Here is a 27,573-nt window from a genome sequence, read left to right as displayed (position 1 = left end):
TATTTCACTAAACTCCATAAAACTTCTTAGAGCCATCTATCATTTGGCAGCTGAAATGAAATTGCAAGACTTTTATGGCAAAAACACTATAATATACATTAGTATATAAACATTCTTATATGCTATAAATATAAGTCAAGTAATGAAATGCAAAATTCTATCATTCGAAAACCATTTTGCAAGGGACACCATTTTCGAAGCTATGGTCGAAAAATATTAGAAATTTCGCTGTAGAAAATTTTACTGTAATCTTACACTATACTTAGTGTATACATTCATATTACATGTATCTTACATTACATTGACGGTAAAATTTCTGAAATCCAAATCTGAAGAGCGGATTCTAAGTTCGAACTGAACTGGATGTTTCAAATGCAATTAATACTTATATTATAAAATGGTGTAAAAAATTGATGTAAAATAATATTTTATTGCTATTAGTAACAACGTACGGGGACAAAAACGGGACCGATTACGGGTCGATTTATCCCTTTAGTTTCGATTTCACGTGATGCGTGAGGTCCTGTTTTCTCGCTTTCCTCGGCAGCCAATGGATGCTCAATTTGCTGCAAATCGTGCATAAAATTTGAGTGTGGCCCACATATTATGAATCATAAAACAAGTTGGCTGCAACAATTACTTGCATTGACTATTTATGTATTTTCATACCGTTTATTTAACTTTCAAATGAATGATCAATGCTTCACAATATTTGAATTTCCAATAGCTACCATTCAACCGACATTTTTGTAAATAAATAAGCATAATATCTCAGATAATATGTGGCATATATATATATAACATTCTCTTTGCATGTCAATTTTACTAAACGTCAAACGAAACGATATGTTTTTTACTATATAAGGTGTTTATGTGACAATTATTTGTGTGGCTTTATTTAGATTTTTGTCTCCTCGTCATAAGGCCTTCTCCTACTACGACTATTTTCAAATGTCAGGATTTATATTAGTGCCTTAATACAAATAATTATGTGAAAACCCCAAAAAATGCATCATGAATGTTTAAAAATGATCGAGGTGGGAAACTATTCAAAGGAATATAATGATTTACTATATGTATATATATATATATAAGTAACTAATATATATATATATTATTTTTCTTCCATACCAATTTATGTAATATTGAGACAAAATAAGATCCTTTCAAATTGATATTTGTTTTTAAGTCGTCCTTATGTTACATTAGTGCTCGTGTAAATTCATAGAAAATTTCTGATTTTGTAGATAAAACTTAGTTAGATTTCCAAAAAAGCCAGGTGACAGTTTGCAAGGCAAATCAATTGATAAATCATTCAGAGCGACTCGCTTTTTATACATATATACAAAACCTTTGCATAGGTTTGAGTTAAGTCGATCTGTTGATATATGTAGCTACGCTTTATTTAAATACTGATGAGTGCGATTCACTTGACTCCTAATTCTTCTTAGGAACAATGAATGGATTTTTTTTTCTAGTTGATACTATCTAGGGTTTAAATAATCAGCCTATAAACATTAGGTAACATTTGGTGCATTGGTTACGTGATTTTGTATTCCTTTAGAATATATTGGGATGTGTTAAAAAATATTCCGCAAAAATAAAACAAATACATGTCAGAAGCGCACAAATCGAATGTATTTCTGTTTGCCGAATTTGGCTTCGTCTTTTATAATATATGCAATATGTTTCTATATAACTTTATTTATTTCAATATTTCTATATCGTCTTAGTTGCATTGCGTTTAGCTGCTTGATTTCTATGTTTAAATAACTTGAAGTTTTTACGTTTCCGTTTTGTTTATTTTTAAATTATATTTATAATTTAAGTATAATACATTTTGTACAGATTTAAAAATTAAGTTAAATAATAAAAGATTTGATATAAAAACGGTGTACCGCAAAACTGACACTGATAAAATAATAATCGGCTCTATGACATAGAGCTTCCTATATATCAACATACATATTTATGTATCTAATCATTATTCTTAGTGGGATCAATCAACAAGTAGTGGAAGGGCATTACCAAAGTATAATACAGAGTTTGCATTTAAGCTTAGAGGGTGCCATTTGTTTTTGTTTTGTTGTTTACTTTATGGTGGACTTTCGTGGGTAACTTGGTAGCTTGGTCAATTGTTGAGTGACTAAGGGATCTTCCCCAGTATCAGTCTAGTCAATGGAAACGGTCTTTTAGTATGGGAAGAATGATCGAAGTATGACTCAAGTCTTTTAAAAATTACATGTCGTAGAACTTTAATTCCTAGTTGCATACTCAAAACCGCTTATAAGACTGAAATTCGGTATAAGATCTCTTACGAACTGATGATTTATTTTACTCGAAGCAATTTAAGTTTTGGCCTAGTGCTAAGCGCCATTGATGGATTTATTTACTGTACTTGATGCGTTTTGCGTGTGAGTAACTGTAGTTTATGTTTTCTATATATGCATATTCAACATTAGTTATGTTTGCGTTAAGTATCTCTGATAACCTCCATCCGATCCAGCCATCCATCTAACCATCTTTGTTCGATTCTCTGTTTGGCCCGATCCTGCCCCTGAACTTTAAACTAAGTTACGTTTTTTTCAAGCGAACCACACTTTGTCCCCCTGGTGACCCCGCAATCGCTGCCTAGAGCTGCACCTGGAATGACTGCGCCGGCGCCTTGGGCGGTGAGATGAACGGATTGGTGCTGTGCCTGGCCAGAGGCGAGCGCGCAGTGCTCGGGATTGGCAAGTCTGGCGACAATTGCTTGGCCGCTGCCACATTGGCCACCCACTCGGCGTCAAATGGATCGTCTGGGCCACCGCCTCCAACTGCAGCGCCAGTGCCACTGGCCAGTGTCTGAGCTCGGCCAACGTTGGCCAAATAAGTGGGCCGCTTCGGTGCTGCCGGAGACGTACTGCGCACCACATGACCCAGCCATTGCTCGGCATTGGGCAGTTCCGTCGAGGTTTCGATGCTCTGCTCCGATCGCGAGGGCGACTGCGAATGGAGCGTCTGATATGTGGGCGTGGTGCTGGCCACTCGAGGCGTCACTTGTGCCGTCGGCGGGGCATATGAGTGTACATGTTGCACCTGCTTCTCGGCGGCAATGATGTTCTGATTAATGCTGCGATTGTTGTTGAAGTTTAGATCCTCGCCGGCGGCTAATAGGGCGTCTGTCTGGGTCAAGAGCGAGAGACCCTGGCTGAGCTCCTGACACAGTTGGCTCACAGAATCGGCGGCTACAGCGGCAGCTGACAACGGATCCGCTCCAGCAGACTTGGCCGGCGAGACCTCGGCAATGGGAGAAACACTTCGCAGTGGCGTCTGCATTGGATTGCCAGCGGCGGCGGTCAGGAAGGCCCTCTGACGATCGGCATTGGACGGAAGATCGTTGATGCGCAGTGACATCTGGCGCTTGAACGGCGACTGACTGCCAATCGTGCTCAAACGGAACGAACTCTGACGCTCCAGCATGTTGGGCGTGGCATGGGGCCGTTCGATGGCGAAGGGATTGAAAGGCTTGACGGTGGCCGCCGGAGGACCCGGCATTGCTGATCCCGGCCCATCTACGCTCCGCTCATTTGTGCCCACTGTGGCCATTGCCAGACGCTCCGTCAACGTCTGCTGACGGAAGGATCCGGTCCGCGTGAAGGTCGAGTTCTTCGTGTCGAAGGTCATTGTCACGCCGCACTCCTTGTCGCGTCGCTGCTTTCGCTCCAGACAAACGGCAAAAGCACAGCCAACGGCATGGGACAATCGCTCGCCGGAGTCCTTGCACGCCAGGAAGCCGTGACACATCCAGCGACGAGTGGTTCCATCCCGGCATATGTAGCTGAAGCCGCGTTCGTGATTGCGATCCGGTGCACAGAAGCTGACCTTCTCGATGGTCTGGTCCACTATCAGGCCCTTGGTCTCGTCGTCCACCACTCGCAGGCCGTCTCCGCTGACATGAAGTAATCCGCGGACAGGACGACGACGGGATTGCTAAATATAAAAAAAAAACAATAAATTAGTAATTGGTTTAATCTAGATGAAGGATAACGAAGGACGCGAGGAAATAAAAGATAAGTAACTAACAACATATGTATTAAATATTATTTCTTTAGAGTCAGTTCTTCATCTTCTTAAGCCTCAAGTTCATCCTTAATATATGCTTTTAAGCACTTACCCTCAAGACCTTGAGTGCCTCCTCGCAGACCTGCATGCCGCGCGATTCAAAGACCTCGACACATCCCAGATACTTGACGGAAAAGGAGCAGGTGGCCGATCGCACGGCCTCCTCGTCCGCCTGCCATTGATGCGGCTTCGAGGATTCGGGAACGCGATCCTTGCGACGCCTAAAGGAATCGCGAAAGGAGCGACGCAGACGATCCATTTTCTTCGGCGATTTCTTGCTAAACCGGAAGGAAGCGGATTTCTATGGGATAAGGATACATTATCAGTCATTAGTTATGTAACATATTAAACGAGAAAGAGAGAGAGAGAGATCGAAACAAGTGCGGTTTGTTGCAATTCAACCCTCTGTGGAACTGCGGATCGTATCTAAAACCTACCCCATTTTTAACATCACCGAATTTTCCGCGTGTGAAGCCGCGCTCGAGTGGTTCGTGCGTGTGTGACGAGGAGTTTCCCATGCCTGTTCGCTAGCCCTCTCGCTCGCACTCGCTGGTTTCGCTGCACTCGTTCGGGGCGTGAGTAAATTGTCGTGAATAACCGTTACAAGCTGCCAACGGACAGCGTTGCCAGATGTTAGCGGAAATCGTGTATTGTATTTCGGTTTATTGATCCGTTTATTGGCTTGTTGGGCTGCGCAAATTTATTTGTTCATTGAATTTGAGTAACTGCTTTTGATTAAATTAAATTGATGGGCGCGATCTGGAAAATGTGTAAAGAGTGTTGATGTTATAGTTTCTTGTGTGGGGGGCTACGTAGCGTTATCAGTGCTGACGTCTTCAATATGCATGATTCACACCCCTCCTTATCGCAATCGACACATGAAAGCACTTTGGTTTATCGGCTTTTCAGGTTTTTGATACAACGCCCCCTCGATATTGTCATTGAGTCGAGATCAAGAGTGCCCTCCGAATAGTACATAATTTGTATTTTCCCCCCACCAATAAATACGATCCATTAAGAGCTTTTTTTTGGCGACCACGTACAGATAATGCCAGCCAACCTCCACAGCTTGGCCCGAACTAGAACTGAAGTCGGGAGGAGCAATTAATGCCAACGGCCTCCAATCGCTTATCGCATCGTGTGGGCAGCTGTGGGCGGTGGGCGTGGCCAGTCGGGTGTCTCACGTAATTGTTTACACACATATTTAATTTTTCATATTTCTTTCTTTTTTTTTTTTGTTTTTTGCTGACTTTTAGAATTTATTTGCTTTGACTTCGCCCGAGGCTTTTGTTTTCCCAGCGCTGCGGTGACACGGGCTGACATTTTTGTGACTTTATCACATGCCTCGTATTGCGGTAAACTGTTGATAAACTAAGCGTCTGCAATTATCGCAAAATCATAACAAAACTGTGTATATTTTGCTTTGCTTTTCACAAGAAATAATGCGTCCGACTTGAGTTCCTTCGAGGAATATCAAAAATGTAGATTTTACGAGCAATATTTATGGTTGTCTAGCAGCGATATTTTTTCTTTTTTAATAAACGCTTTGAAGTGGGCGCTTGATAAGACCACACAAATAACGTTACCCAACGTATTTTTGTTAACTCTTTAAATTATTATCCAATATTTGTGTGAACTAAATAATGGTATAATCTGTACGCTGTCCACATTTCGTTTGCATATTTAGATCTCTGAGAACCCGAAGGCCAGAGTTGTCATATAAAATGAATTCAACCACAATTCCTACCCACCACAGCATTTTCCCAATGGTTTTCCACGTTTCAGCCAGACATCTCACGTTCTTCGACCATTAGCCTGGTCATGTTAATTGACCAACTTGCACAGTGTCAGGTTACTCAGGCTAATTGGTCTTATTTGTCCAACTTATTTGTGATTCGACGATTGTCGAGTGATAAAATTTGAGCAGAACATTTAAAGTACAATTCGGAATTCCGTTGCAACTTGACTTTCTTCTTGGCCACTTAAAGCCGTTAACGGTAAATGTTACGAAACCAGTTTGAACATTTTATTTACTCCCGAAGGCCAGAAGTTCGGTTCTTGGTTACTTGGTGACCACACCATCATGATCCCACAATTTGTAGCTTTGCTTGGGCTTTGGTTTGTGATATGGCTTTTGCTTTTCCGGCTTCATTAGAAGACTTTTGAAGAAGGGCGTTGACTTTTCCGCTGGGATGCTGTTTGACTGCATTTTTCCCATCGACGCTAATCGAATTGTGAACATAAAAAGCATTTAAAGCATTTTTTAAGTGGGTCAGAGGCTTTTAAGAAAATATGATGTTGTGGTGGGTAGAAGAAAATGATTTACAAATGCTCTTGACATTTGGCTTAAAAGTTCTGAGGGCAAACCCAATAACAATAAAACTGAATAAATTCATTGGCCAGTAGGCGACATTTTGGCTGCCGAACTGAACATTTAGTTGAATTTGTTTTCATAAAATTGGCAAATTGGCAATGGTAAATATTCGTAAAATGAAAAAAAATTGACCTATAAATTTCGTCAATTCTCTCAAACTAACCACTTTAAAATCCCATAAAAGCCGAAGTAAACTTGACCGAAAGTTTAGTATCATCTATGATTCATGAAATGCGTAAGCCATCTTATGGCGAGATGGGCAGAAAACGACAAAAATAAAATCCAAATCACGCACTAAAAGTAAACATGATTTCAGAAATGACAACAATCGACTGGCTATAGCATTTTGTACAACGATTTGGACACCGGGGTGTGGGGCACCATCCGGAAAGGGTTCATTCAACCAATAATCGAGGCACGAAACAGGTTCCAGCCGTAAAATCTGTGTACGTGTTTGCCAGAGAATCAGATCCGACTGCAGTTTGCTTTGATAAAAATGAAAAAAAATAATATAAAGTATGGGGAGATATATTTGTTCGTTATCAATGTTTGCTCGATACGAACATATTTATTTTCTCTTTGTGATATGGTAATTAATATGGTGAACTAGACGGGGTATTTTCCATGGCTACAGTAAACAATTATTATTTGCGGAAAAGAAGTTAGCTCGAACGAATGGAGTTAATGAATAATAACTCCTTTGAAATGTAACTGACTTTACTCTTTAGTTGGTGGCTAGTTGGTGAATAATTATACCCAGCACAAGTTAATTTTTGTCTGCCACTTCGTTGACCTTTGACCATTCTTCAGGGTTGTGCCTGCGATGACACCCAGCGTAATTAATTCATTAAACTCTTTCTTTCATGAAAGCCATGCCCCGTGGACAGCAGATAGCATTGTAAATCATTCGCCACATGGCTGGCTGGTTGTCTTTATTAACTTGGTGACGAAATGCCGAGCTAGAACATGGCGATTTTTTCCAGTTTGTTTTTAATTTAGCATTAAACAATTAACCCTGGCATGACAAAAACCAGCGCAGTCAATGACACTTTTGTATATCGGTGAATATATGAACTGTATCTGTGTGCTCGGAGCTCATATAGTAATTTGTATTGCATAACCACAATCAAGTCTCGATCTAGAGTGGGAGATCGGTAAATGAAATTCAATTTTAATTCAATCTGCCCTCAAAAGGGCATCGACACTTGTTGCATTTCGCTCAGAGTGCCAATGACTTTTCCAACAGTCTAGCCTTTTGGAGTATGACACCTCGGTAATCCTTTAACAAAAGTTTAGTCCTTTCAGGCAACTGGACAGCCCATTTCCCATCATCGACAGTGCCATCTATCTGTGCCGAAATGTACATAGGCTTAACTTGCATTCATCACAGTTATGGATCTTTCAGGATATGTCTGATGGCACTCGGATGTTTGATGTCATCATTATAAGGAGGGAATAAATCGAAATGCAGGCAAGATACATACGTGCCGGAATTAAAATTATAATTGGATTTTTTAGTTCTGTACAAAGTAAAGTGGAGTAAAGTTACTGTGAAGTGGGCTTTTTTAACTCTGATAGCGTTTTCTTAGTAGGAATCAAAACCATCCACATTTTGAAGTACAGCTTTCTTTAATAGCTAAGTTTTAAAGTTTTTACCATCTATTATCATCACTTCAATGGTTTCCCTTAGTTGAGAACGTCAGTGTAAAAACTAACATTGTGTGATGCGTTTTGAAAATTTCACACGCCGAAGTGATGGTCAAAAAAGGATACATGTTTAATGGCTTCCTTTCTTGTTTTTTTTTTTTTTGCTAGTACTTGATATAAAATTATAATTATTCCCGCCATACGCTTCTGTCTGTCTGCAGTCCTTCTTTTTTTTTTGTTTGGCTTGGCTAGGGGTCTTATCAACCACCATCGAGTTCCTCTGCCCCTTGGTCCTCCATCCGCATCCTCGTCCTTCGAGGGTTGCCCTCAACTGCAGGAATTTATAATTTTTAATGCTCTTCCTTGTGTCGGTGGTCGTGGGAACTCTTCGTTTTTTTTTTGTGAAATAAATTTGAAATATATCAGCCAACGTTTTGTGTGAATATTTAAAGGAGAAATTAAGCGTTCGTGTATTTTACATTTTTTATGGGTAGCGGGAGCTGAACGATAATGACTTCAATTAGCCACCACAATAAGGTGCAATGAGGCATGACTTCAAGGATTTTGTGAGCGGAAATTGCGTATCAAATTTGTCCAGGTAGATTTCCAAAGGATTTTGTGAATATTTATGTTTGTGATTAACATTAATAATGATAAATTAATAAATGAAATATATGAACATACACTATCATACTATCTAATTACTATTTTAAATACTGCAAATATCAAAATCCATCTTTATTTTTCTAATTTGAACCCAAGCGCTAAACTTTGGCCAGCAATAAAATTTGTCGCATCTTACTTAGCCCACATAAATTGCAGGTTAGCCCCTATGGAGTCATATAAGTTAATTCCAATGAGCTTTTCTAAATAGTATCTGAAGCCCCCAGCAAGCAGCACCGCTGGGGAAAAGTGGAGAAGTATTAAGGCAGCCAAACATCTGGGCAACCTAAAAAGTTCACCGGATAATAAATCTTTAGAGAAAACAGCTAGCATTGCTTTTTGCCCGGTTTGTTTGGTTACTTTAAAGGAAGTGCGCAAAGAATTCGCAGCCAAAAAGCCGAAAAATGGTTTAAACGGAAATAATGAGACAGCAACAAAAGATCGCACAGCATCTGGCGAATACTTGTGGATTCTTAAGGGAAGCATGCGATTTTTTTTTTCCGGTGACGCAATTTAGCTGTTCAAACTCAGCAACATCTTCTCGTACATAAATCCAAAAACAATGACAATGGGTATAGAAGCCAAGAAAGGGTAAGAAATAATTGCTAGAATAAAAGAGTTTCTTGAACTCCGTGGGATTTCGCATGAAGGATTCTTCGATCTCGATCGCTAGCTTGGGTTACTTTACGCACGGATGCAAAGGTATTTCACACGCTGACCCAAATGCACCCCTAAAATGTTAAAGCACTAGAAGATTGGGGGGAGGGAATTCCTATGCACCCATGTCCTATGCAGGCAGGCAGGGTTCTAATTGCACAGCGGCGTCGTCGGGCGCAGGGGTTCCTGCCATTGAGCAAAATACTAGGGTATGCTGCGCATAATTATTAGCTGTCAATTGGGCGTTGATCTGACCATTATGTGTCTGCCATATATGGTTCTATATGGGAATTATCGAAAAATTGGCGGGGGGTGTGGGAAAAGGTAAGTGTGAGAAAAAAAAAGGTGACTAGGGATGCTGGCAGGATGCAAATATTAGAAAATAAATGCGACTGTCTGGTACAAATTCTATTATTATTGTTAATAAAAAAGAAAGACAGAAATGCATCTCTAAAAGTGCATTTATGTACAAGTTTATCCTTATCAGAGTACATGAAATTGGGAAATCGATATGTGGAATATGTATACATACAATCCTAACTGTTCCACCACATCCTTTAACAAAACAAACTCCAATACGAGCATTTCCAGCACAAAAACACTTGAGAGAAACCTCAAAAACCCGACGAACGGAAGTAGAAATGCAGGCACAGAAAAAATAAAAACAATAGGCACGCCTGCGAGCTATACACATGTGAGTTTGTGGAGTGGAGGTAGGTAGTATATGTACCATCCATACATCCATACATAATATACCTTATAAGAAGTGTTCTGTCCTGGCGAACACGAGACATGCAAGCGGGTCACAATTCGAACAACTTCGAAATAGTTTGCATCTGTCGTTTGAAACGAATGCAGCCCCTGCCGGCAGTTGTTGTTCGGCTTTCTGTCTCTTTCGCACCTTTTACCAGGATCCTGCCATATGGCTCGGTGCACGTGGCGAAGGATTCTCGAAGGATTCTCTGGTTAAGTGGGTACTCGGACTCGCGCACATGCCGCCGTCTGTTCTCAGCATAGTGACTTCGATTTGCTACGATTTCCGAATTTCCAGGTAAACGGAATCGTTTGGTTCGTGTCTCAACAGGACGATCGAAGATCCTTGTTATCCTTTGTTTGCTCGCCAGCCGGCAGATGCGACGGTAATTACATTCGACTTTAGCCACTTTTGTGAGCGTACGATTTTGTTTCTGCGAACCACGCTTACAAGCTTTCTGTTTACACTCATTATGCAAATAAATATTTCAATGACTCAACGCGCTGTGGCAAACTTAACAAAAGTTAACCGAATTTTTCGGGGAACCTGTTTCCGAGCCGTGCGACACGTTATAGCCATTAAAATATGCAATTCAATGAAGAAATGAAGACCAAAGGTGAGAAACACAGAGAAATTTTCAACAACCAATCATTCATCCAAGGCACATTTACCATTACGCATTCATAACTCATAAAGCGAGGGAAAATCGTAGAGGAAAATCACTGGGGAATACTAAGAACTAATTTAATATGCACAAGAATGTATAATGCGTTGAAAACAAATTCCTAAGACAATAGCCAAACCAAAGCTTATTTGAATTTATTCAATCCTTATACTGAATTTGTAATGACCCTGGAAACTTGATACAAATGCTTCGATGTGACAGAAAAATATATTAGATTACAAAACAAGATTTTTAAAGGCACTAGTAGTTTAATTTCCTAAGTATTTATCCAAATGTTGATCTCCAGCAAACGTCGTGTAATCAAAGTACACAAGATGTAATATTTTTCTTTCCCAGACAGAAGCAAACGTAAAACTGGCTAAAGAGCTCTTTTTTATCTGACAGTTTTAAAATGGGAAAGGGATTTTTCAAAATGTGACTTTGCGATAAGCAAAACAACAGGAGAATTTGTTTGCTTACAAGTTTTGTGGAAAGTTACGTGACATCACCAGCAACTATGTTTAGATAACTGCTAAGTTTAGACGATTATCCAACCGATTTATGGCGGCAAAGGTCGTCGCGGAGGCAAAGTGGTCCAAAATTCGAGGCGATGGAAAGTCAGCCAAGCCTGACGATTTTCCAAACGGTTGTCTCCCGCTATTTTCCAGTGGCATTCTCTGCTCTGATTGTCATAGTTTCGTCGTCAAAAGGGGGAAGGAGGAGGAGAGTCAAATCAATTTTATGGCGCACAAAAGTGTAACCACGTTAGTTTTCTCTGTTCCAATTGTCAACGCTCGTCTTCTGTCGACGCCAGGCAAATAGACATCACACAAAACAGCTGTTGGCCAATTGGTTTAGCAATTTCCGGGTGCCAGGCGCCCAAAAGTAGGCAGTGCAAATACCCAATGAAAATAATCGATAGGAAACTAAACAAACAACCCATATACTTGCCAAAAGAAGCCATCCTAGTGTTTTTTGTGGGGGCGCAGTAATACTGGCGCAAATAGTCCCCTATTTGCCTAATAAGCCAGGCGAACAGGTGTGTCACGGTATTTGGGTTACATATAAGAATTTGGCATAGGTAAATAAACGTTCTATTTCAATAGAATTTTATATCAGAGCTAAAGTAATTACATACACAATTTGACAAACTATAGTTTCTATATAAGATTAATCCTTTATCAGCGCACAACCAGCTGACAGACCGGAAATTGAACTGGCTCATTAAAGGCAATAAAAAAGGAGCTAGGAACGGAAATTCTCGTAATCATATCCAAGCATGCCCTTTGACATTCTTAAGGCGCTGCGGCTTTGGCCAACTTAGCCAAGCCAAGGCCAAGTTATTACCAAGTTGGCGTGTCGACTTAGTCGGGTCTTCGAGAGGCGAGAAAAGTTTTTGGCATTAATGCGAAATGTTTGCTGTTCAGCTTTACGGCTAGTTAGCTATTGGCAGGCAAGAAAAATGCCAAGTATAAACAAAAAGTTACAAACTCTCTAATACCCTTTAAGGTTCATAATTGTAATTTTTTGCAGACTTTCAAAGCAATTGCAAGTGGTTTTTATAAAAGAAATACAAGTGGGGACACCTAAAGGAATCCCCGTGTCTTCTAGGCCGATTTAATAGCGTTATTTTCTATTAAAATCTGCCTGTTAATCGACGCAGCATTTAAGTATCAACTTAATGACAAAACGTTTACATGCATAATTATCCAATTTTTTGCATTTTTAATTTCCTGCCTTAGATGTAGAATGCCAGGTGCCACATGCCCGCTGTGTCCCGTCTCCAGAGCTAAGTTAATGGCCCAGAAGTTGAAGTTCTAGCTGGCAGCCATGACTTGGAGTTAGACTTGGTCTTGGACTTGTTCCCGTGTTCTTGACTTGTCCAACGTCTCTCTTTGTTGGCAGTTGGCTGGCTGGCTGCTGCTGCTGTTGTTAATCATCGGCGTTGCAGCATAAAAATAGAAAGGAAATTCCATGAAATTAAAGTTTTATGCAGCCACAGCCGAGGCAGCGATCAAGTTGAAGTTGAAGTTGAGGTCTAACTCCTCGACTGAGTGTTGAACTTGCAGAGCGATGGGATGGAGCTCGAGGATGGGGCGCTGGAGCTTGGAGCTGAGAGCTGAGAGCTCGGTCTTAGCCAAACGTTTAGCGAAAGCCGCGTCTCGAAGAATGCAGTCGACTTGGCATAATCGAAAGGCATGTGAGAAAAGTTGGAGTCGGCTGGCTGCCAGCCAGCCACCAAACCGGTTCCATTCGACGCGGCTCCACCATCCCAGAGTTGGCTTAACTCAAGTCCAACTGCACCCAGGTAGCATTATGTTCTTACTTTTTTCCTCGGCTTGTTACCAGTTTTTTTTTTCGTTCGTGTTTCTGGCTTTTCTTGGAATGTTTCTGAATGGTTTTTGCTGGAGCTTTTTGCCTGAAGTTTTTATGAACTGCTGAGATTTATAATCTGACCAGGCTGCAAAGCATTGCTACCAAAAAAAAAAGAAAAAAGTGCAGCATAAATCAGGGAGCCCTTTTGGTGGAAACTCAAGATCTTGAAGAACATTCCGAGTAAATCAAGTTGAACAGCATAATTATGCAAAGCAAAAGTATCCCATAGTTTGCGGCTGCAAAAAACTCTCTTCTGGCGAAAGCGGGGGCCAAGTTGGCATTTAATTACACTGTTATTATAATATATTTTCACCCACTCTCGGTTGGTTTCGTTCTCAGCCGCCCCAAACCAATTCATTACTCATTTCAATGGGAAATTTTCCCCATTTTCCATTTTGCCTTTGCCACTTTTCTTTTTTTTCTTCGTTTTGTTTGTTATCGCAGTAATTTATGCAGTTGACAGTCAAATAATTTGGCACACAGTATACATTAAAATAAATTAACTTTACAAAAGAGCTGGGAGAAGAGTTTGTGGTAAGAATATGTGCATGCTTCGGCAGAAATTCATTGGATTTTAAACTGAAATGTGGGACTATATTTGAAATAGTCTAAATAGTCTTTATATACGATCGATTCGAAGAGTTGTAGTCATGCCAAATGATTCATCTTCGGAAACGTGAGAGACTGGAGACCAGTAGAATCCAGTCAATCGTAACTTTTTAGATATATATGTACGTATGTGCGTATGTATGTATGTGCGTTCATGTGATCCAGCCAAAATCAGCTAATTGCTAATTGTGTTTATATATTTCATTTGTTAACCCTCTCTCAACAATTGCTATGTTCAAGTGCAAACTGCAAAGATTTATTGAGTTTTTTAGCTGGGTAATTCATTCTAAATTACTGGTATCGCTATAACCTTAATGGATATACTCCCCCTGATTATTAAAATTAATGCCCCAAAACGTATTTTGAATACTTTAGCTTATTGCGAAGCAAAGTCTAGTATAGTGTTACATAGTTTGAACAGCTGTTTTTAGTTTTCTATACCAATGCATATTGAAGACGTCAAAAACTGGAATTATTACAAAAATGAATATTATGTTTTTACAAATGTCAAAGCAGCAACAACTAGCGTAAAGCTGTAAAAGAATTGCATATGTATATGCAAATCTGATTTTGCACCACAATAAACTCGTTTTGACTTGGCTTTAAATCCGAAGCTCAAGTTAAGCTCAACTTTGGCTGTTGTTACTGTTTTTTTTTTTTTTTTGGTTTTAAACATTTACCATATATATATCGGGATCGGTTTGTATTTGAGTTGCTTTTTTTGGTATATTCCAAAAAGCCGAGTTTTGTTGTCAGTCTGTTTTTGTTTTGATCACATTCGTATGTATAATTAATAAATAAATCCGGTTCGGGCCTTATATAACTTTCTTGCTCATTCAGTGGATTTTTGCCAACGTTTCGGTTTTAACTATTTATTAATTCCAAGAACACCTCGCACAGCACACAGCACACGGAATGTGGGGAAAATCGCGAAAAACCGAAATAACGACAACGCGACACCGATTAAAACGATCCCCGTGTTAAGAGCCCGGTGCCCGGTAAATGGATGGCTGGGATCGGCTTGGCCCAAAAGGCCTGGACTACTTAGGTGTTAACTTTTTTACTATGACCCCCCCGGAAATTGGAAAAAGGTTACACTATCCCTACGCGGACATTTGGACAACCGACGACGACAGTGGGCCGAAAGCGAATGGAAGCGGAGGGAAAACGGAACGCGTTTGTCCGGCAAGCGGTAAGCGGTTAGCTCGATGCGGCGGCTCAAATTGCTCTACTGTACTGGCTGACTCTGGCCGCACGCTCAGCGCTGTTTGAGTCGAGAGGAAAGAGTGCGAGCGTGCAAAGAGCGGAAGAGAGCGACAGCTGTTACAGGGTGTTTCGGCCTGTGTGTGTGTGCACTGAGAAAAATCGAACAAATTGGCCCTGATTTCAACTAAATGTGGTGTTAAGATCACTTTGAGGGAAGAGTGATCTTACTACTTTTCTATCGATTTGGAAAAGGTCGTCATCAAAGGGTATTGCCTTATTCTATTACGCGCTTTTAATACAACCTATTAAGCCATTATTATCATAGTGTTTTATTTTATTTATTATATTACAAGTTGTTAAGTCCTCTTAAAACTTTAAAGTGATTTTTTCAGTGCACCAGTACGTTTGTGGATTTGCTCAGTTCCATTGTGTTTATTTACTACCAACGACGACGTCGTTTTGCTTCTTCCATCTCACCTCCGCTCTGCTGCGTTTGTATTTGTTGTGATAATGATAAAACTGCGACGCGTTTCTGCAGCTTGTAGGTTTTCAAGAGTGGGAGTGAGATAGCAGAAGTTGAGCGAGCGAGAGTGGCGTTTAAGGTATCTCGGCCAGGTATAATCTCAGATGCGCTGCATTTAGAGATCGCGATTTGGTGACCGTGGCTTAAAAGATTTGCGGTTGGGATAAGTTGAGAAAATTCTTGGAAAACACGAGCTCAATTTTATTATTTAACTCTGGGAATTTCCCAAATGGGCCAGTGCTAAGATAATTACAAAGCCGGGTAGTTCAAAAAGGTCCTCTTATTGTTTTGTAATATCTCTGGCTCTCAGATTTATCGCTAACCCATACGCCTTGGATTTAAAGTTCGGAATTGTCTTTAGTCGTCTTTCTTTAGCAGCGCTCAAATTCTTGGAAACTTTGTAAAATAAATTATGAATTTTGCACGGGTGTAAAAATTACAAGTTTTAAGGATGTTATCTTTAAAAACTTGCGTAATAAAAATTACTAATCCCGAAAATTTTTTTGTCTTCGAAATCAGGATTTGAGATACCCCATTGAAGTGATAGAAGGGCATTCAAAACCAGTTGGTTTCGTTGGTTCTGCAGCTGCCAGTTTTTTCCACATGGAGTATGAAGAGCGAGTGGTTTGGTTTGAATGGAAATGATTATGGCACTCAAGAGAGTCATCAAAGAGAGTTACCAAAGACTTAGCTATTAACAAAATGCAAAAGATGGCTAGGTGGTTATGAAATCCCAACGGACATACAAAACAAATGAAAAGAATAAAAACTGATTAACTGAACAATAATCAAGGCTCGGTAATCAATGTATTGAACTTATCGATTTGAATTAGTTGCCCAACCTAAATTCCGTGACAACAATGGCAAAATGATCGATCGAAACCGTAGAACAAAAGAGCGCGCGATGCAAGGTCGTTCGCTCTTTAAGAGAAAATTGTACCCTAAGAGAAACATAGATAACTCCGAAAGATAAATACCCAAATGTGCGCGTGAGACAGTCATACATATAGATAATAAGAGAGTTTTCAGCAATGAAACGTGCGAAAAATTGCAATGCAGCAGCGACTTTAATCCAGGTAGCCCATAAAATCAGGTAGTAAAAAGAATGGTATCAAAACTATTGGGAGCAAACCATTGCTACCTACACATGGCACCCAATCGCGCCAACATTATCGCAATTTAAATGCAGAAAAAACAAAGTGCTGCAACTGATGAAAAAAGCAGACTTGCACTCAGAAAAAATGTAAATTCTTATTGCTATCATTTAATAATACAAATATTTCCAAATTTCATTAAAAGATGACATAAAATTTTCAAACTTTTTCGAGCTTGGGATAAGTTATTCAAAAAGTAATAAAATCAAAATTAACCATAATAAGTGCATACTTATGAATTGATTTACTCAAAACACGAGAAGATGTTAGTTATATAAAGCTTATGTCCATTATCATTTGACTCCATTACGTTAAAATTAAAGACGGTTATGCCTTTTTCCGTGTGTTAAATGTGTTAAAGCCATTACAGACATTACTCGACACTTTTAGATAAACCATAATGAAAACAGCTAGCACTGAATGAGGAGACCCCAGATCCCAGACAACCCACCCACCTCCCGTCGCAGACAAATAATTCCAGCTCCGCTGGTATGAACCGACAAAAGATAATGCCAGACAATGGGGGAAAGGGGAAAACGGAAGAAGCATAGGGAAGCATAGAAATAGGGAAATGGCCATAAGCTGAGAAATCAATGTCAGTCAATGGAGCTGCGGGGCAGACAAAAGCCACATGTGCAACCTAATCAAAATTTCAATCAAAATGCGCAAAATGCCGCAATGAAAGGCTCACAACAAATGGCAACAAATACGCTCAAACACAGTCTAATACGTTGGCATGAGTAATCCAAACCGAATCAATTCACTCGAATTGAACCCAATCTGGCCTGTAATTGCGATTAAGAAGCCAATTACTCATACAAATTGCTGGGTCAATTGTTAAGGATTTCCATTTGCAGACAAGAAGATTAACAAATCAATTGTTGGGCAATAATTGAAATAATTTTGCGACAATTCGAAGGGGGTGATGAATAATCGATTAACCCAATGTTTTGATAATCAAGATTCAAGGTAATTTAGTTTTTGTGATTTTTTAAAGGTTTGTATATTAACTGTGATGATTTAATTCCATTTTGGGTTTAGGAAAAATTGTTAAAAATATATTACGGAAAAAAACTTGTTTGTTGTTTCGTTCTCTCTCTCTCGTTGAAAAAAATATTTGAAATTGCTTACCTTGTATTAGTTTAAGGTGCCTTGAAAAAGCTGAAATGAAAAAAATATTCTTTATTATAAATAGAGTATTAAAGCAGTTATTAAAGTTATTATTTAAGCTGCTGTTTCCGTTACAAAATTTTAAAAATGTTTTTAATCTGGCAATGCTTGAACTCAAGTCTCTCTTAAAAGAAACTTAAGAGCCTGCTTACACCCAATGCATGCACATTCACACTTGGGCACTCAGCTGACAATGTCAGTGACGTTTATAAAAAAGTTCCCACGGTCATTAGGGTCATGACAGCTCTAACATATTTTGTCTCGTGTTCGCAATTTGTTTTTAATTTAAAACTGCATGTGTGTATGTCTATGTATGTGTTTGGCCAAGTAAATGTGTTCTTTTAGCCTATTGCTTATGAGCGTTTCTTGAGTACGTTCTTGAGACGTCGCCGAGCTGAGCCGCAAAACTTGAGTGGCTCGAGGGCTTAAAAGCTTTGTCGGGCAGGTGAAAGAGCTTTTTGTTAATGCTAAGCTCGGCTTGCGGTTGAATGAACTGAAGCTTAAAGTGATTTAAAGTTATTGCACTGAGGATATAAAGTATCACAAGGTATGTACGCTTATAGGAATTAATTGTGTTTAAAAAAGATTTTGTATATCAAATTCTTCTTCCTATTGCCATACATTTATTTTTAAAGATACAATTTAGTAAATAATACTACATACATACATATATGGAAAAAAACAAAAAACACCATTATTGTCACACTCATCATTACTCAAGTATATTATTTTAGGTTAAAGACATCATAAAATTAAAAATTAAATTCGTTTAATTGTAACCCTACTTATTTATCTTATGGATATTTTTTTTTTTTGCTTTGGCGGACTTTCTAACCAATGTTATTTTAAGCCGATAAAAAGTGGTTTACTTTGGCTGATTGCATCTCGGTTCTTTATCAATTTCGTCTCCCACAGTGCCAAATTGTAGGGGTCCTTAATTTTTCAGGGGTTGACAGCTAACCGAGTCCTAAAAAATTAAACTCACAAATTTCACGCCCAACCAATTAGCCTGGGGTTGCTCACGCCCTCTCAACCACCCTCTTTTCAAACTATATTTTCTGCCCCTAGCCCGCCCACTTTTCCCTGCCGATGCGAACTGAAATTTTCAAGTGTCCCCGGGATAAGGTTGCAGATGCAATTAAAAAGCATTTAACGGATTAGAGGCCATAAATAGAGGATTGCAATAAAAATATAGAATAAATACCAGCATTAGAGGACACCGAAACCTTGAAGGGTTGAGCATCGTGTGAACCAAACATGATTTTATTGGAATTTAATTTAATTTAATTAGGGCACAGCCAGTTGAGAATGCCAGTGAAAATATTTCAGACTAAGTTCGCCGCGAATAAATTCCGAGCACTTTTCTCGGATATTCCCATGGCTGCTAATTAATTTTCCGTTTCTGTTGAAGAGCTCAGGTATTTGTATGTAAGGTCATTAAGGCACAAAAGATTTATCCAATTGCTTTTGAGAAATATTAAGCAAGCTGACTTTCGCCCATTTGGTCGAAAGTAAAATGAAGTTACAGGGGGGTCCCTATTGGCCATAACTATAAATATATCAATTGTGGCTCAGCTCTCGCTTAGCCATCACGCATCCAATTTGTTGGCGCATCATCAACTTCATGGCTTCGCCTTCAGATTTACCCCCCACCCCTCCACGCATTGCCACACAAAGTGGCACCTAAAGTGTGTGTAATGCAATTCCATTTTACAGCATTTCTTCATCAGATACTCCTCCGTTTTTTTTTTCTTCTTTTTTTACTCTTTCTTCTCTGCAAATGGACAGAGAGTCATCCGCCGGCAATTTGGAACGATTCCAGTGGACTCCGGGCTCCCATGTCTGGTGTCCAATTATCCTCCCTGCTCCATTCGGGGCTCAGAACTCACTGGATGGAAGCAGATGCAGATGCATATGGAGATCCAGATGCAGACACAGAATGCTGACGACGACCGCGGACACCAATTGGAACGTGCCCGTTTAGTTTTCCTCAGCACGGTTTCAGATGCTAAAATTGCATTAATGCAATTCGCTTTTTTTCTGGTTTGCACTCAAGCCCCCCCCCCCCCCCTCGAGACATTCGTTTTTATTTGGGGAAAAGGGGCGAAAAGTGCCAGTCGAATGTCAAATTGTGTGTATTTTCAGACAGAAGACTTGCATTCTGGGGAATTGTTTAAAGTGACGCTTTTCAAGGGGAAAAATTAGAGAAAGTGTCTCCTTAAACTGAAACGGACCATTTGTAAGTCTTAAGTTACTAAAAGCAATAGCAATGGTACTTTGTTTATTAATCGACTGTTTAATGAATGTGTAAGCTAATTGTTTCTTACATTTCCTGGTTTGACGTTTAATTTGCTATCAAAGATAATCGGCTTATTGCCTATTCCAGTTAAGGAACGCAACGTGTATCCGCTAAATTTACACATAGCAATTATACAACGGATGGTGCTAAATTTCAAGCCCCCGCAAGAGTCAATCAATAAGTAAAATGGTATGGTATCCAAGTCGGGCCACCACCTCAAGGCGTGGCACTTCTGTTGATTGGTGTTCTCTGTTTTCGTGGGGCATGCCACAAGATTAATGAGGAACATTGAAACGCCTAAACTTGTTTTAGACCACGCCGAAACCGACACCCCCGCAAAAGTGCCAGCGACAGCAAACATATAGTATATATAGTATAGTATAGTTTAGTAGTGGCACGAGTATAGTTGTGCAATTGCTAATCCGCCATCTAGCTGGTGACCATAAACCAAACGCCGTCGGGCGCTTAATGAGGCGCAGTCCTCCTCGTTCTGAAAGCCATAGCTTCTATCTTCTACTGTCTTGTGGATTTTCCTCCACGTTTTCCATCAGACTTCGACGACCACGCCAAAGATGTTTCCTTGGCCAACGCAAATATCAACATAGTACATTCATTTGTTGTTGCGCTTGCTTTTGGTTGGTATTATTGCTTTTATTATTGTCGGCTCTGTGCGGTTTTGGCTTTTTCAATTGCACTTGAGGTGCTTCGCATCCTCTCCGTCATCATCAGAGAACACACCTTGAAGGTGGGAAAACGATAATAATAAGACTAAGCATAATAAAAGCCGGATGTCTATTAAAGTTCTTCTCTGAACTGCTGAAATTCTATATTTTTTCTTATTGCCTGTGGGTTGATTGGACTCGAGTGTGTTCCGTATCCGTACATACAAATGTATGTATATGTTGTATACTCTTGGGTGTGTGGGTGTTGGGCTTTTAAATTTACTTCCTCTCATCTCTGGAATTGCTTTTTCGGTATTGAACGGAACAGGAATTAAATTCAGCTCAAGGACTGCAGGTAACGAATAAGGTGGAATTGATTGAAATTGATTGCCTGGATAAAGTTCGAAAAAGTTTTGTAAGTGATGATATATGTATAACTTATTGGCTGAGGTAAGTTTTTTTTTTGGTTTGTGGCTAAAATCTTCGAGTTTTTGAGACAGGCAAAAGGTTTTTAATGTTATTTTTGGAAACAAAAATAATAATATCAAAATAAGAAAAATACCTTTGCCTTGAATCGAGTCAACCCTATTTAACCACATTGACATTTACCAAAGTGAGTCAAGGTACAGATATTTGTTCGCACGCCCACGATATGAGATTTCTGGCAATTCCCACGGGAACTTTGGGCAGAACACGCGCCATGTCCTGATTCGCAAACCACCTCCGAATTCTCTACTCTCCTTCCTTTCGCCAGAGAAAAAGCTGTTCTCAGCATATACACTTGTAGCTGGGACATAAAGACACAAGCGTCTGGCGCGGCAACGCTTAAGGATAATGTGCCGCACGCTCGTGGCGGCCTACAAATGGCAGGGAGTGTCCTTGTTAACCCAACAGTCCAGTCCAGTTCTGATCAGGCACAGAAAAATCAGCGAGGGTGCGCCGGAAAACATGCAAAAACGTGCCGAGCACGAGCCACTGAAGGAAAATGAAGGAAAACTTTCCAAGTTACTGGCAGTTCGTGCCTGCCGTTGACATTTCTCCATCTAATTGCTGCGGCTTGCTTTCGTTTTCGACTCGATTCGAGCCAACAACCCCATCAATCTGTCCAAGCCGCCGCTAACTGACATATTAATTGCTCATAAAGCATAAGCAGTCACCACCAAAAATGTAATCCCCCCTGATTGGGCGCCGGGGGTTGCTCGAGATATTGTGCAAAACATGCAAATTTTCCAGGCTGGGAACCAACCTTTATAGCCGCATGAACTGCCTTTTGACCTAAGCCCATCGCGGCTCAAGTGTCTGTGGCATTATCCTTGCCCGCCAGACAGTTGCCTTAACGCTTCGCTGCCTCTTTGGCAGCGAAAGGATGACGGTCGAGGATGTGAGTGCTCCTGCTAAATTGCTCATTAGCTGGATCACAAACTAGAGTGTAGAGTGGCGAAATAGGAAAGGAAGTTCAGTGCGAGTTTCTACGATCCAGGAAGGACGTGAGAAGTGTTCTGCCTTGGCCCCCAATCCTTTGAGGTAGGTCAGGTGTTAAGGGTTTTAGATTGCCGCTTATGATGTGAAACGTGAGAACATTTAATACAACAATATTTCAAACTTATAGTAACTTTCTATGTTTATTTTTGGATATTCAAGTTTTAATAAATACATTATTCTCTTAATCTTCATGCTGTATTTCATGCAATTTATCTTGAGCATCGCCACCTATTAGCCGAGTGCTCTTCATGCCCAGCATCGTCATCAGCAGCTCTTTGCTGCTTTAATTGGTAAATTGTTCAGCTGATATCACAATTTAATTATCACACATTAATTGCCCGGCGAACGAAACTGCACCCAGGCACTTCGTCGTCGTCGCCGGTAGATATAATGGACGAAGAGCCATCTGGGAACTGCCTACAATCGAATTAAAGTTAATTTTTCATGCTCTACTAAAAGTTATGCACACTTGGCGTTTGTCACCGAAGGTATATACATATATGTTTGGGAGTGTATCCGTGGTTTATATTTTGGTGGCGGGATGGGAAGGGCTGTGGATGCGATTTACGGGTGGAGCACATCCACTCTTTAAGTGGGATGTCAGTCGATGCCGCGAGGCGGTCGTGCTTGGTTGCTCATTTATGACCATGGAGCACTGGAGGAACGTATACGTATCTGCAAGATACTCGTACTCGTTCCCGGCACGCACACAGAATGCAATTGCGGGACGGATCGGAATGGAATGGAGTGGAGTAGAGCAGTGTGGAGTGGAGTGGAATCGGAAGTTGTGGATTCAAGGCTCCGGGTAGCAGCTTTAAGTCACCTTCTGGTCGTTTGATGCTTCAGTGAGCTGCGACTGCAGTCGCTACCCATTTCCTTCGTTCAGTGGGGATTGCAGTTCATCGTGCTCCATGCAACTGGGTTACCTTTTCACTGGGACAGGGCACTGATTTTATTTGGTTCTGTACTCTGAACATGGTTAAGGAAGGGTCACTCCGGTCATGCTTGGGGAGCAGTTAATTAATGTTAAGCTAACTTTAAGTTTCCGCTTTAAAAAGTCGATGCAACATGCAGTTGAGAACTTTTGGGTCACTTAGTTCGGGGAACTTTTTACAGTTGAAAGAAATACGATACAAATTATGTTTAACGTATTGGATGTTCTTGATATTATTATTCAACTTCATCTGGTTAACAATAACATTTGCATATCGATCCGATAGCCAATCGTATTATGCTCCACTATCCTTGGCTGACATTTGCCATTACATCAGGCCTTTCTGCATTACCAATGACATATGACATTTGGATAGCGGCGCATCTGTAAAATTTATGCACGTAATGCGCGCGCTGCGAATGTATCTTTGTATCTCGCAGATGCCATTACATTTACGACCATGCCGCATGACAAAGAAGCTTTTTCCTGTCTGCCTGTCATTCGTCGTCAAAATCTTGATAAATTTCTAGACAAACAGTTCTAAGCTGGAAGTAAAATCAGGGTCTTTGCTCGACCAAATACATTTTATTCTGTGACCAAAAGAACTTTTTGTGGGAATGATAAGTGATGGTACGAAAAATTTTAAAACGAAGTTTATGACTATAAAATGTTTATACATTTTAATATTATTCGGCGTTTTTTAACAATTAAATTAAGTTACGCACGTTTTTAGCCCTAATGTAAGCATTCTCTGTGCTGCTCTAAAGTTCTAATTATTATTCCATTAAAACGAAATATCTCTGATCGATCAATTTAAAAATCCAATTTTATGTACCATAAATTTTTACCTGAGCTAATAGATTTCAGTTCGTCAGAGTCTACCGATATAACATGATGTACACGAAGCTAACTTTATTAGTTTCTTTACTGTTGCTTATGTTAATAGTAAAAGAGGTAATTAACTATTATATATAATGAAATAACAAATCTGAAACCCCCGAATATTATAGATAAAACCCCGAGTGGAGTTTACGAACTTGAAGTGTAGGTCTGTGAACAAAGATTTTGCCGAATTTACGCAATGCACTCTGAAATCGATAAATCGAACATATAAATATATTTCGACAAAGGTTTCACTGCACAAACTGCCAATTACCAAAGCACGGGTAAATATAACATATTTTTTTAAACCTTTTTCCTACTAGTTAACAATATAATAAACATTTTAGGTCAACTTTGGATTGTACAAAAGGTTTAATGGTTACAGGCCGTTTCTATACAATAAAACCCTAGATGCTTGCCATTTTTTCCAACATCAAAAGGCAAATCCTGTAGCAAAGTATTTCTTTGACATGATTAAGGAGTATTCAAACTTAAACCACTCCTGTCCATATAATGTATGTATATTTAAAGGGTTTATGGTTATACCTATATTAATAAAATTCAAATGTCTGCCCCTCATTAGAACGATATTATTGTGGAAAAAGTTTCCACCGATACGGTTAATCACCATGTTACGAAAATTCTCCCTTATCCGGAAGGTGATTATATGTTAGAGACTCATTGGATGCTAAATGATATTTATTGCGGAGTAATTCAAGTGTATATAACTCTGTTCTAAATTATAAGTTACTAACACTAATAGACTGTCACTATTATTCATGATTTCAAATTTAGTTCTCCGCCAAATAAAATAACATCAGCGCTGCAGTATTCATTGGGCCACCATTTATTAACATAATTGTATTATCAAATCAGATAGATAAGCACATCACCACACGATTGATTATTATCAGTAGATAATGAATGGACATTATTTAATTAAATTTGATAACAAAATTATTAGGAAATAAAATAATTTCCCACTAATGATAGCGTTTTATTTATTAATGTATACAATTGCAGCTGAGTTAACCAATTCATCAACATTTTGCCCGTTTTGCCAGTTTCTTAACATCTCACTGCCTCAATTAAAGTCATGAAAAACTCAATCATTCAATCCTACCCCAATCAAATTGAAGTTGCCTGAAAGGCTATAAGCAAATAATTTGTTATGCGACAAAATTGCCATCTTAAATTATATTTGACATTTAGTAATAAATGTTGATTGCGCTTGTTTTTTCTTATTCAATTGTTTCATACACTTAATTGCGTGATCTTCACTTCACACTTTTTTGGATGCCATTTAGTCATACAGTGTTAATTATATATTCTTATAACAAATTCCAGTTTGCAGTTTTAATTGACAGATTTTTTTTCATTCGCATTTTTGGTGTATATTTGCAAAGTTCTAATTTATACGCTTTTTCATGGTTCAATTAACATTTTCGAGTGCAAGTTATTGGCCATGCTTTATCTGTATGAATAAATATGTATGTACATGTATAAGTATGTTTATACTAATATGAGGTAAAGTCGTTGTATTTGCGAAAGGCTTTTCGAAAGTAACCAATGCCAAAATGAACATAAACCAAGTAACTGAAAGAAGCTTTACTGTTACCAACAGAAATTGCCGACAGCGTGGTTTAAGGGGTCTTAATACAAATCATTATGATTAATCATCGCTCACAAATACAGGCAAGTGACTAAGGTACACAGATACATTTTGGTTTCCACGCCCTCGGGTTAAAGATACAAAAAAAAATTAGATTTTCGAGCATTTGCTTTGTTCTTTTCCAGACGAAATATAACGCTACAGGGCGATTAACATGTTTTTTTTCTGCTGATTCAAATTTGAAGCGTGGGCATATCCAAATTTGGCAAATAAACTCGCTTCTTTGAAGTCATAACTTCAATAATTTATTAACGAACGGGCGTAATGCGTTAAAATCAATGTTCGAAAGCGATTTCAAGAGGTATGTATGTAGTTCGTTTGGCGATCAAAACAAGACGGAACTGCAATTGGGGTCAAAGGATGCAAAAAAGAACGATGAAACTGAAACGCGTGCCAGTAATGAAAAAACAAATAAGGCAAGAACAATAAACAGAAGAAATCCCAATAATGCTAGCGTCGCAATTCCAACAAACATAAACATCAAGAAGGAAAATAAAATGAATTAGGAACACACATTGAATCATGGTTGTTAAATACCCTTACACTTAAATACATATGATTGTTAATCTTTAGGTACCCCTTAGTGTGCCAGAAAGTTGACCCAACCAACATTTTCGTAGCATATTGCAATATTATACTGTGCATAGTCGATCTCTTGAGATGAAAATACATCCACTATAAGAGTGTCGCCAATCCCACGGGTATTCGCAAATGGCCGAGCTTAAGTGCATTGGTATAGGGTATCAGATCGCGACCATATGGCGTTTGGGTCGCGTTGCCTTGGCAATGTGACAAAATGCAAATGCGGCTGCTTGGCTAACGGTAAGCTGCAGGAAAACAGTTTCTGTTCTTGATTAAATACACACACAACCATGCCAATCACGCACACACGTTCACGTGCAGGAACAAAATCGCAGAATAACATAAAAAAAAGAGCGCCAGAAACGGAGCTCCCGAAAGAAAATCGATAATTTGGTGTTTTGAGGTCTGTTTTTTATAGTGACCCACCAAAAAATTGGAGCAGCGCTTATTTGCTCAGCTTTCGTAGTATTAAGTAGTATATATTGTATGTATATATGTATGTATGAACGTGAGTGAAATTTATTATTTGAACTCACCTGCGATGATTTAATTGTCAAGTTATGAAGTTGGCGTGAAGCTTTTTCCACAAAACTCCGAAAGCTTAAAAGCAATTTAAAAATATATTTTTGTTGTTGCCGAAAATAAAGCCGAGAAAAACAAACAAAGCGAGAAACTCCGTTTCGTCGGACTGATTACACAACTTTACAGTGTGAAGTTGGAGACTTGGTTTTGTTTCTTTTTATTTTTTTTGTGGGGAGGCCGAATCCAGCAGGTTTTAATTACAGTGTTTCAGGGCCGCAAAGCTTCTCATGTTTCTGGGCCAGCACAATTCATAATTTTCCGAACAACTCGCATTGGAGTTTCGGCCAAATAAATTGGCACCAAACAAATGGCCCACGACGCACACACACACACGCAAACACACACCCGCGCGTGCACGCACACACACGACCGTCGAGAAAAGAGCGCGCAGAGCGACTGACAGCGACTGAGCTGGAAAGCGAACTGAAAACCAAACGAACCAAACCGAAACGCCAACGGCTTGGAGCACAAGCTCCTCAAAGGCGCGAGCGAGCTGGGGAGATAGATAGAGAGAGAGAGCACAGATTCACCCTTTATAACGGTACATTTCAAGACATGTGATTGACAGTTCGCCAGC

At 39.5% G+C, this 27,573-nt stretch overlaps 2 protein-coding genes across 4 annotated transcripts; one reads left to right on the top strand and one right to left on the bottom strand.

Annotated features, from left to right (window-relative positions):
• Positions 1-725: 725 nt before the first annotated feature.
• Positions 726-27,441, bottom strand: numb. Of its 3 annotated transcripts, NM_001273362.1 has the most exons (5): positions 14,529-15,080; positions 14,290-14,314; positions 4,542-4,863; positions 4,157-4,405; positions 726-3,972 (listed from the first exon to the last, which is right to left on the bottom strand). In NM_001273362.1, exons 3-5 carry the CDS (start codon positions 4,620-4,622, stop codon positions 2,632-2,634), a joined length of 1,671 nt encoding a protein of 556 aa, NP_001260291.1. In that variant the 5' UTR covers positions 4,623-4,863; positions 14,290-14,314; positions 14,529-15,080; the 3' UTR covers positions 726-2,631. The 3 variants fall into 3 exon arrangements, with proteins under 3 accessions (NP_001260291.1, NP_723460.1, NP_523523.2); NM_164855.2 differs by lacking the exons at positions 4,542-4,863; positions 14,290-14,314; positions 14,529-15,080 and adding exons at positions 17,863-17,892; positions 26,951-27,441 and having other exon boundaries at positions 1,787-3,972; NM_078799.3 differs by lacking the exon at positions 14,290-14,314 and having other exon boundaries at positions 1,787-3,972.
• CG33723 (uncharacterized protein) lies at positions 24,170-24,899 on the top strand (the record flags this gene model as incomplete). The annotated part of the gene is made up of 4 exons (NM_001032064.1): positions 24,170-24,232; positions 24,289-24,444; positions 24,508-24,675; positions 24,744-24,899. The coding sequence occupies 4 exons, from the start codon at positions 24,170-24,172 to the stop codon at positions 24,897-24,899; spliced, it is 543 nt and encodes a 180-aa protein (NP_001027235.1).
• Positions 27,442-27,573: the final 132 nt, after the last annotated feature.

Source organism: Drosophila melanogaster, chromosome 2L (genome assembly GCF_000001215.4).
Source record: "Drosophila melanogaster chromosome 2L".
Lineage (NCBI taxonomy): Eukaryota > Metazoa > Arthropoda > Insecta > Diptera > Drosophilidae > Drosophila > Drosophila melanogaster.
This window is presented reverse-complemented; position numbering and strand designations above follow the sequence as displayed.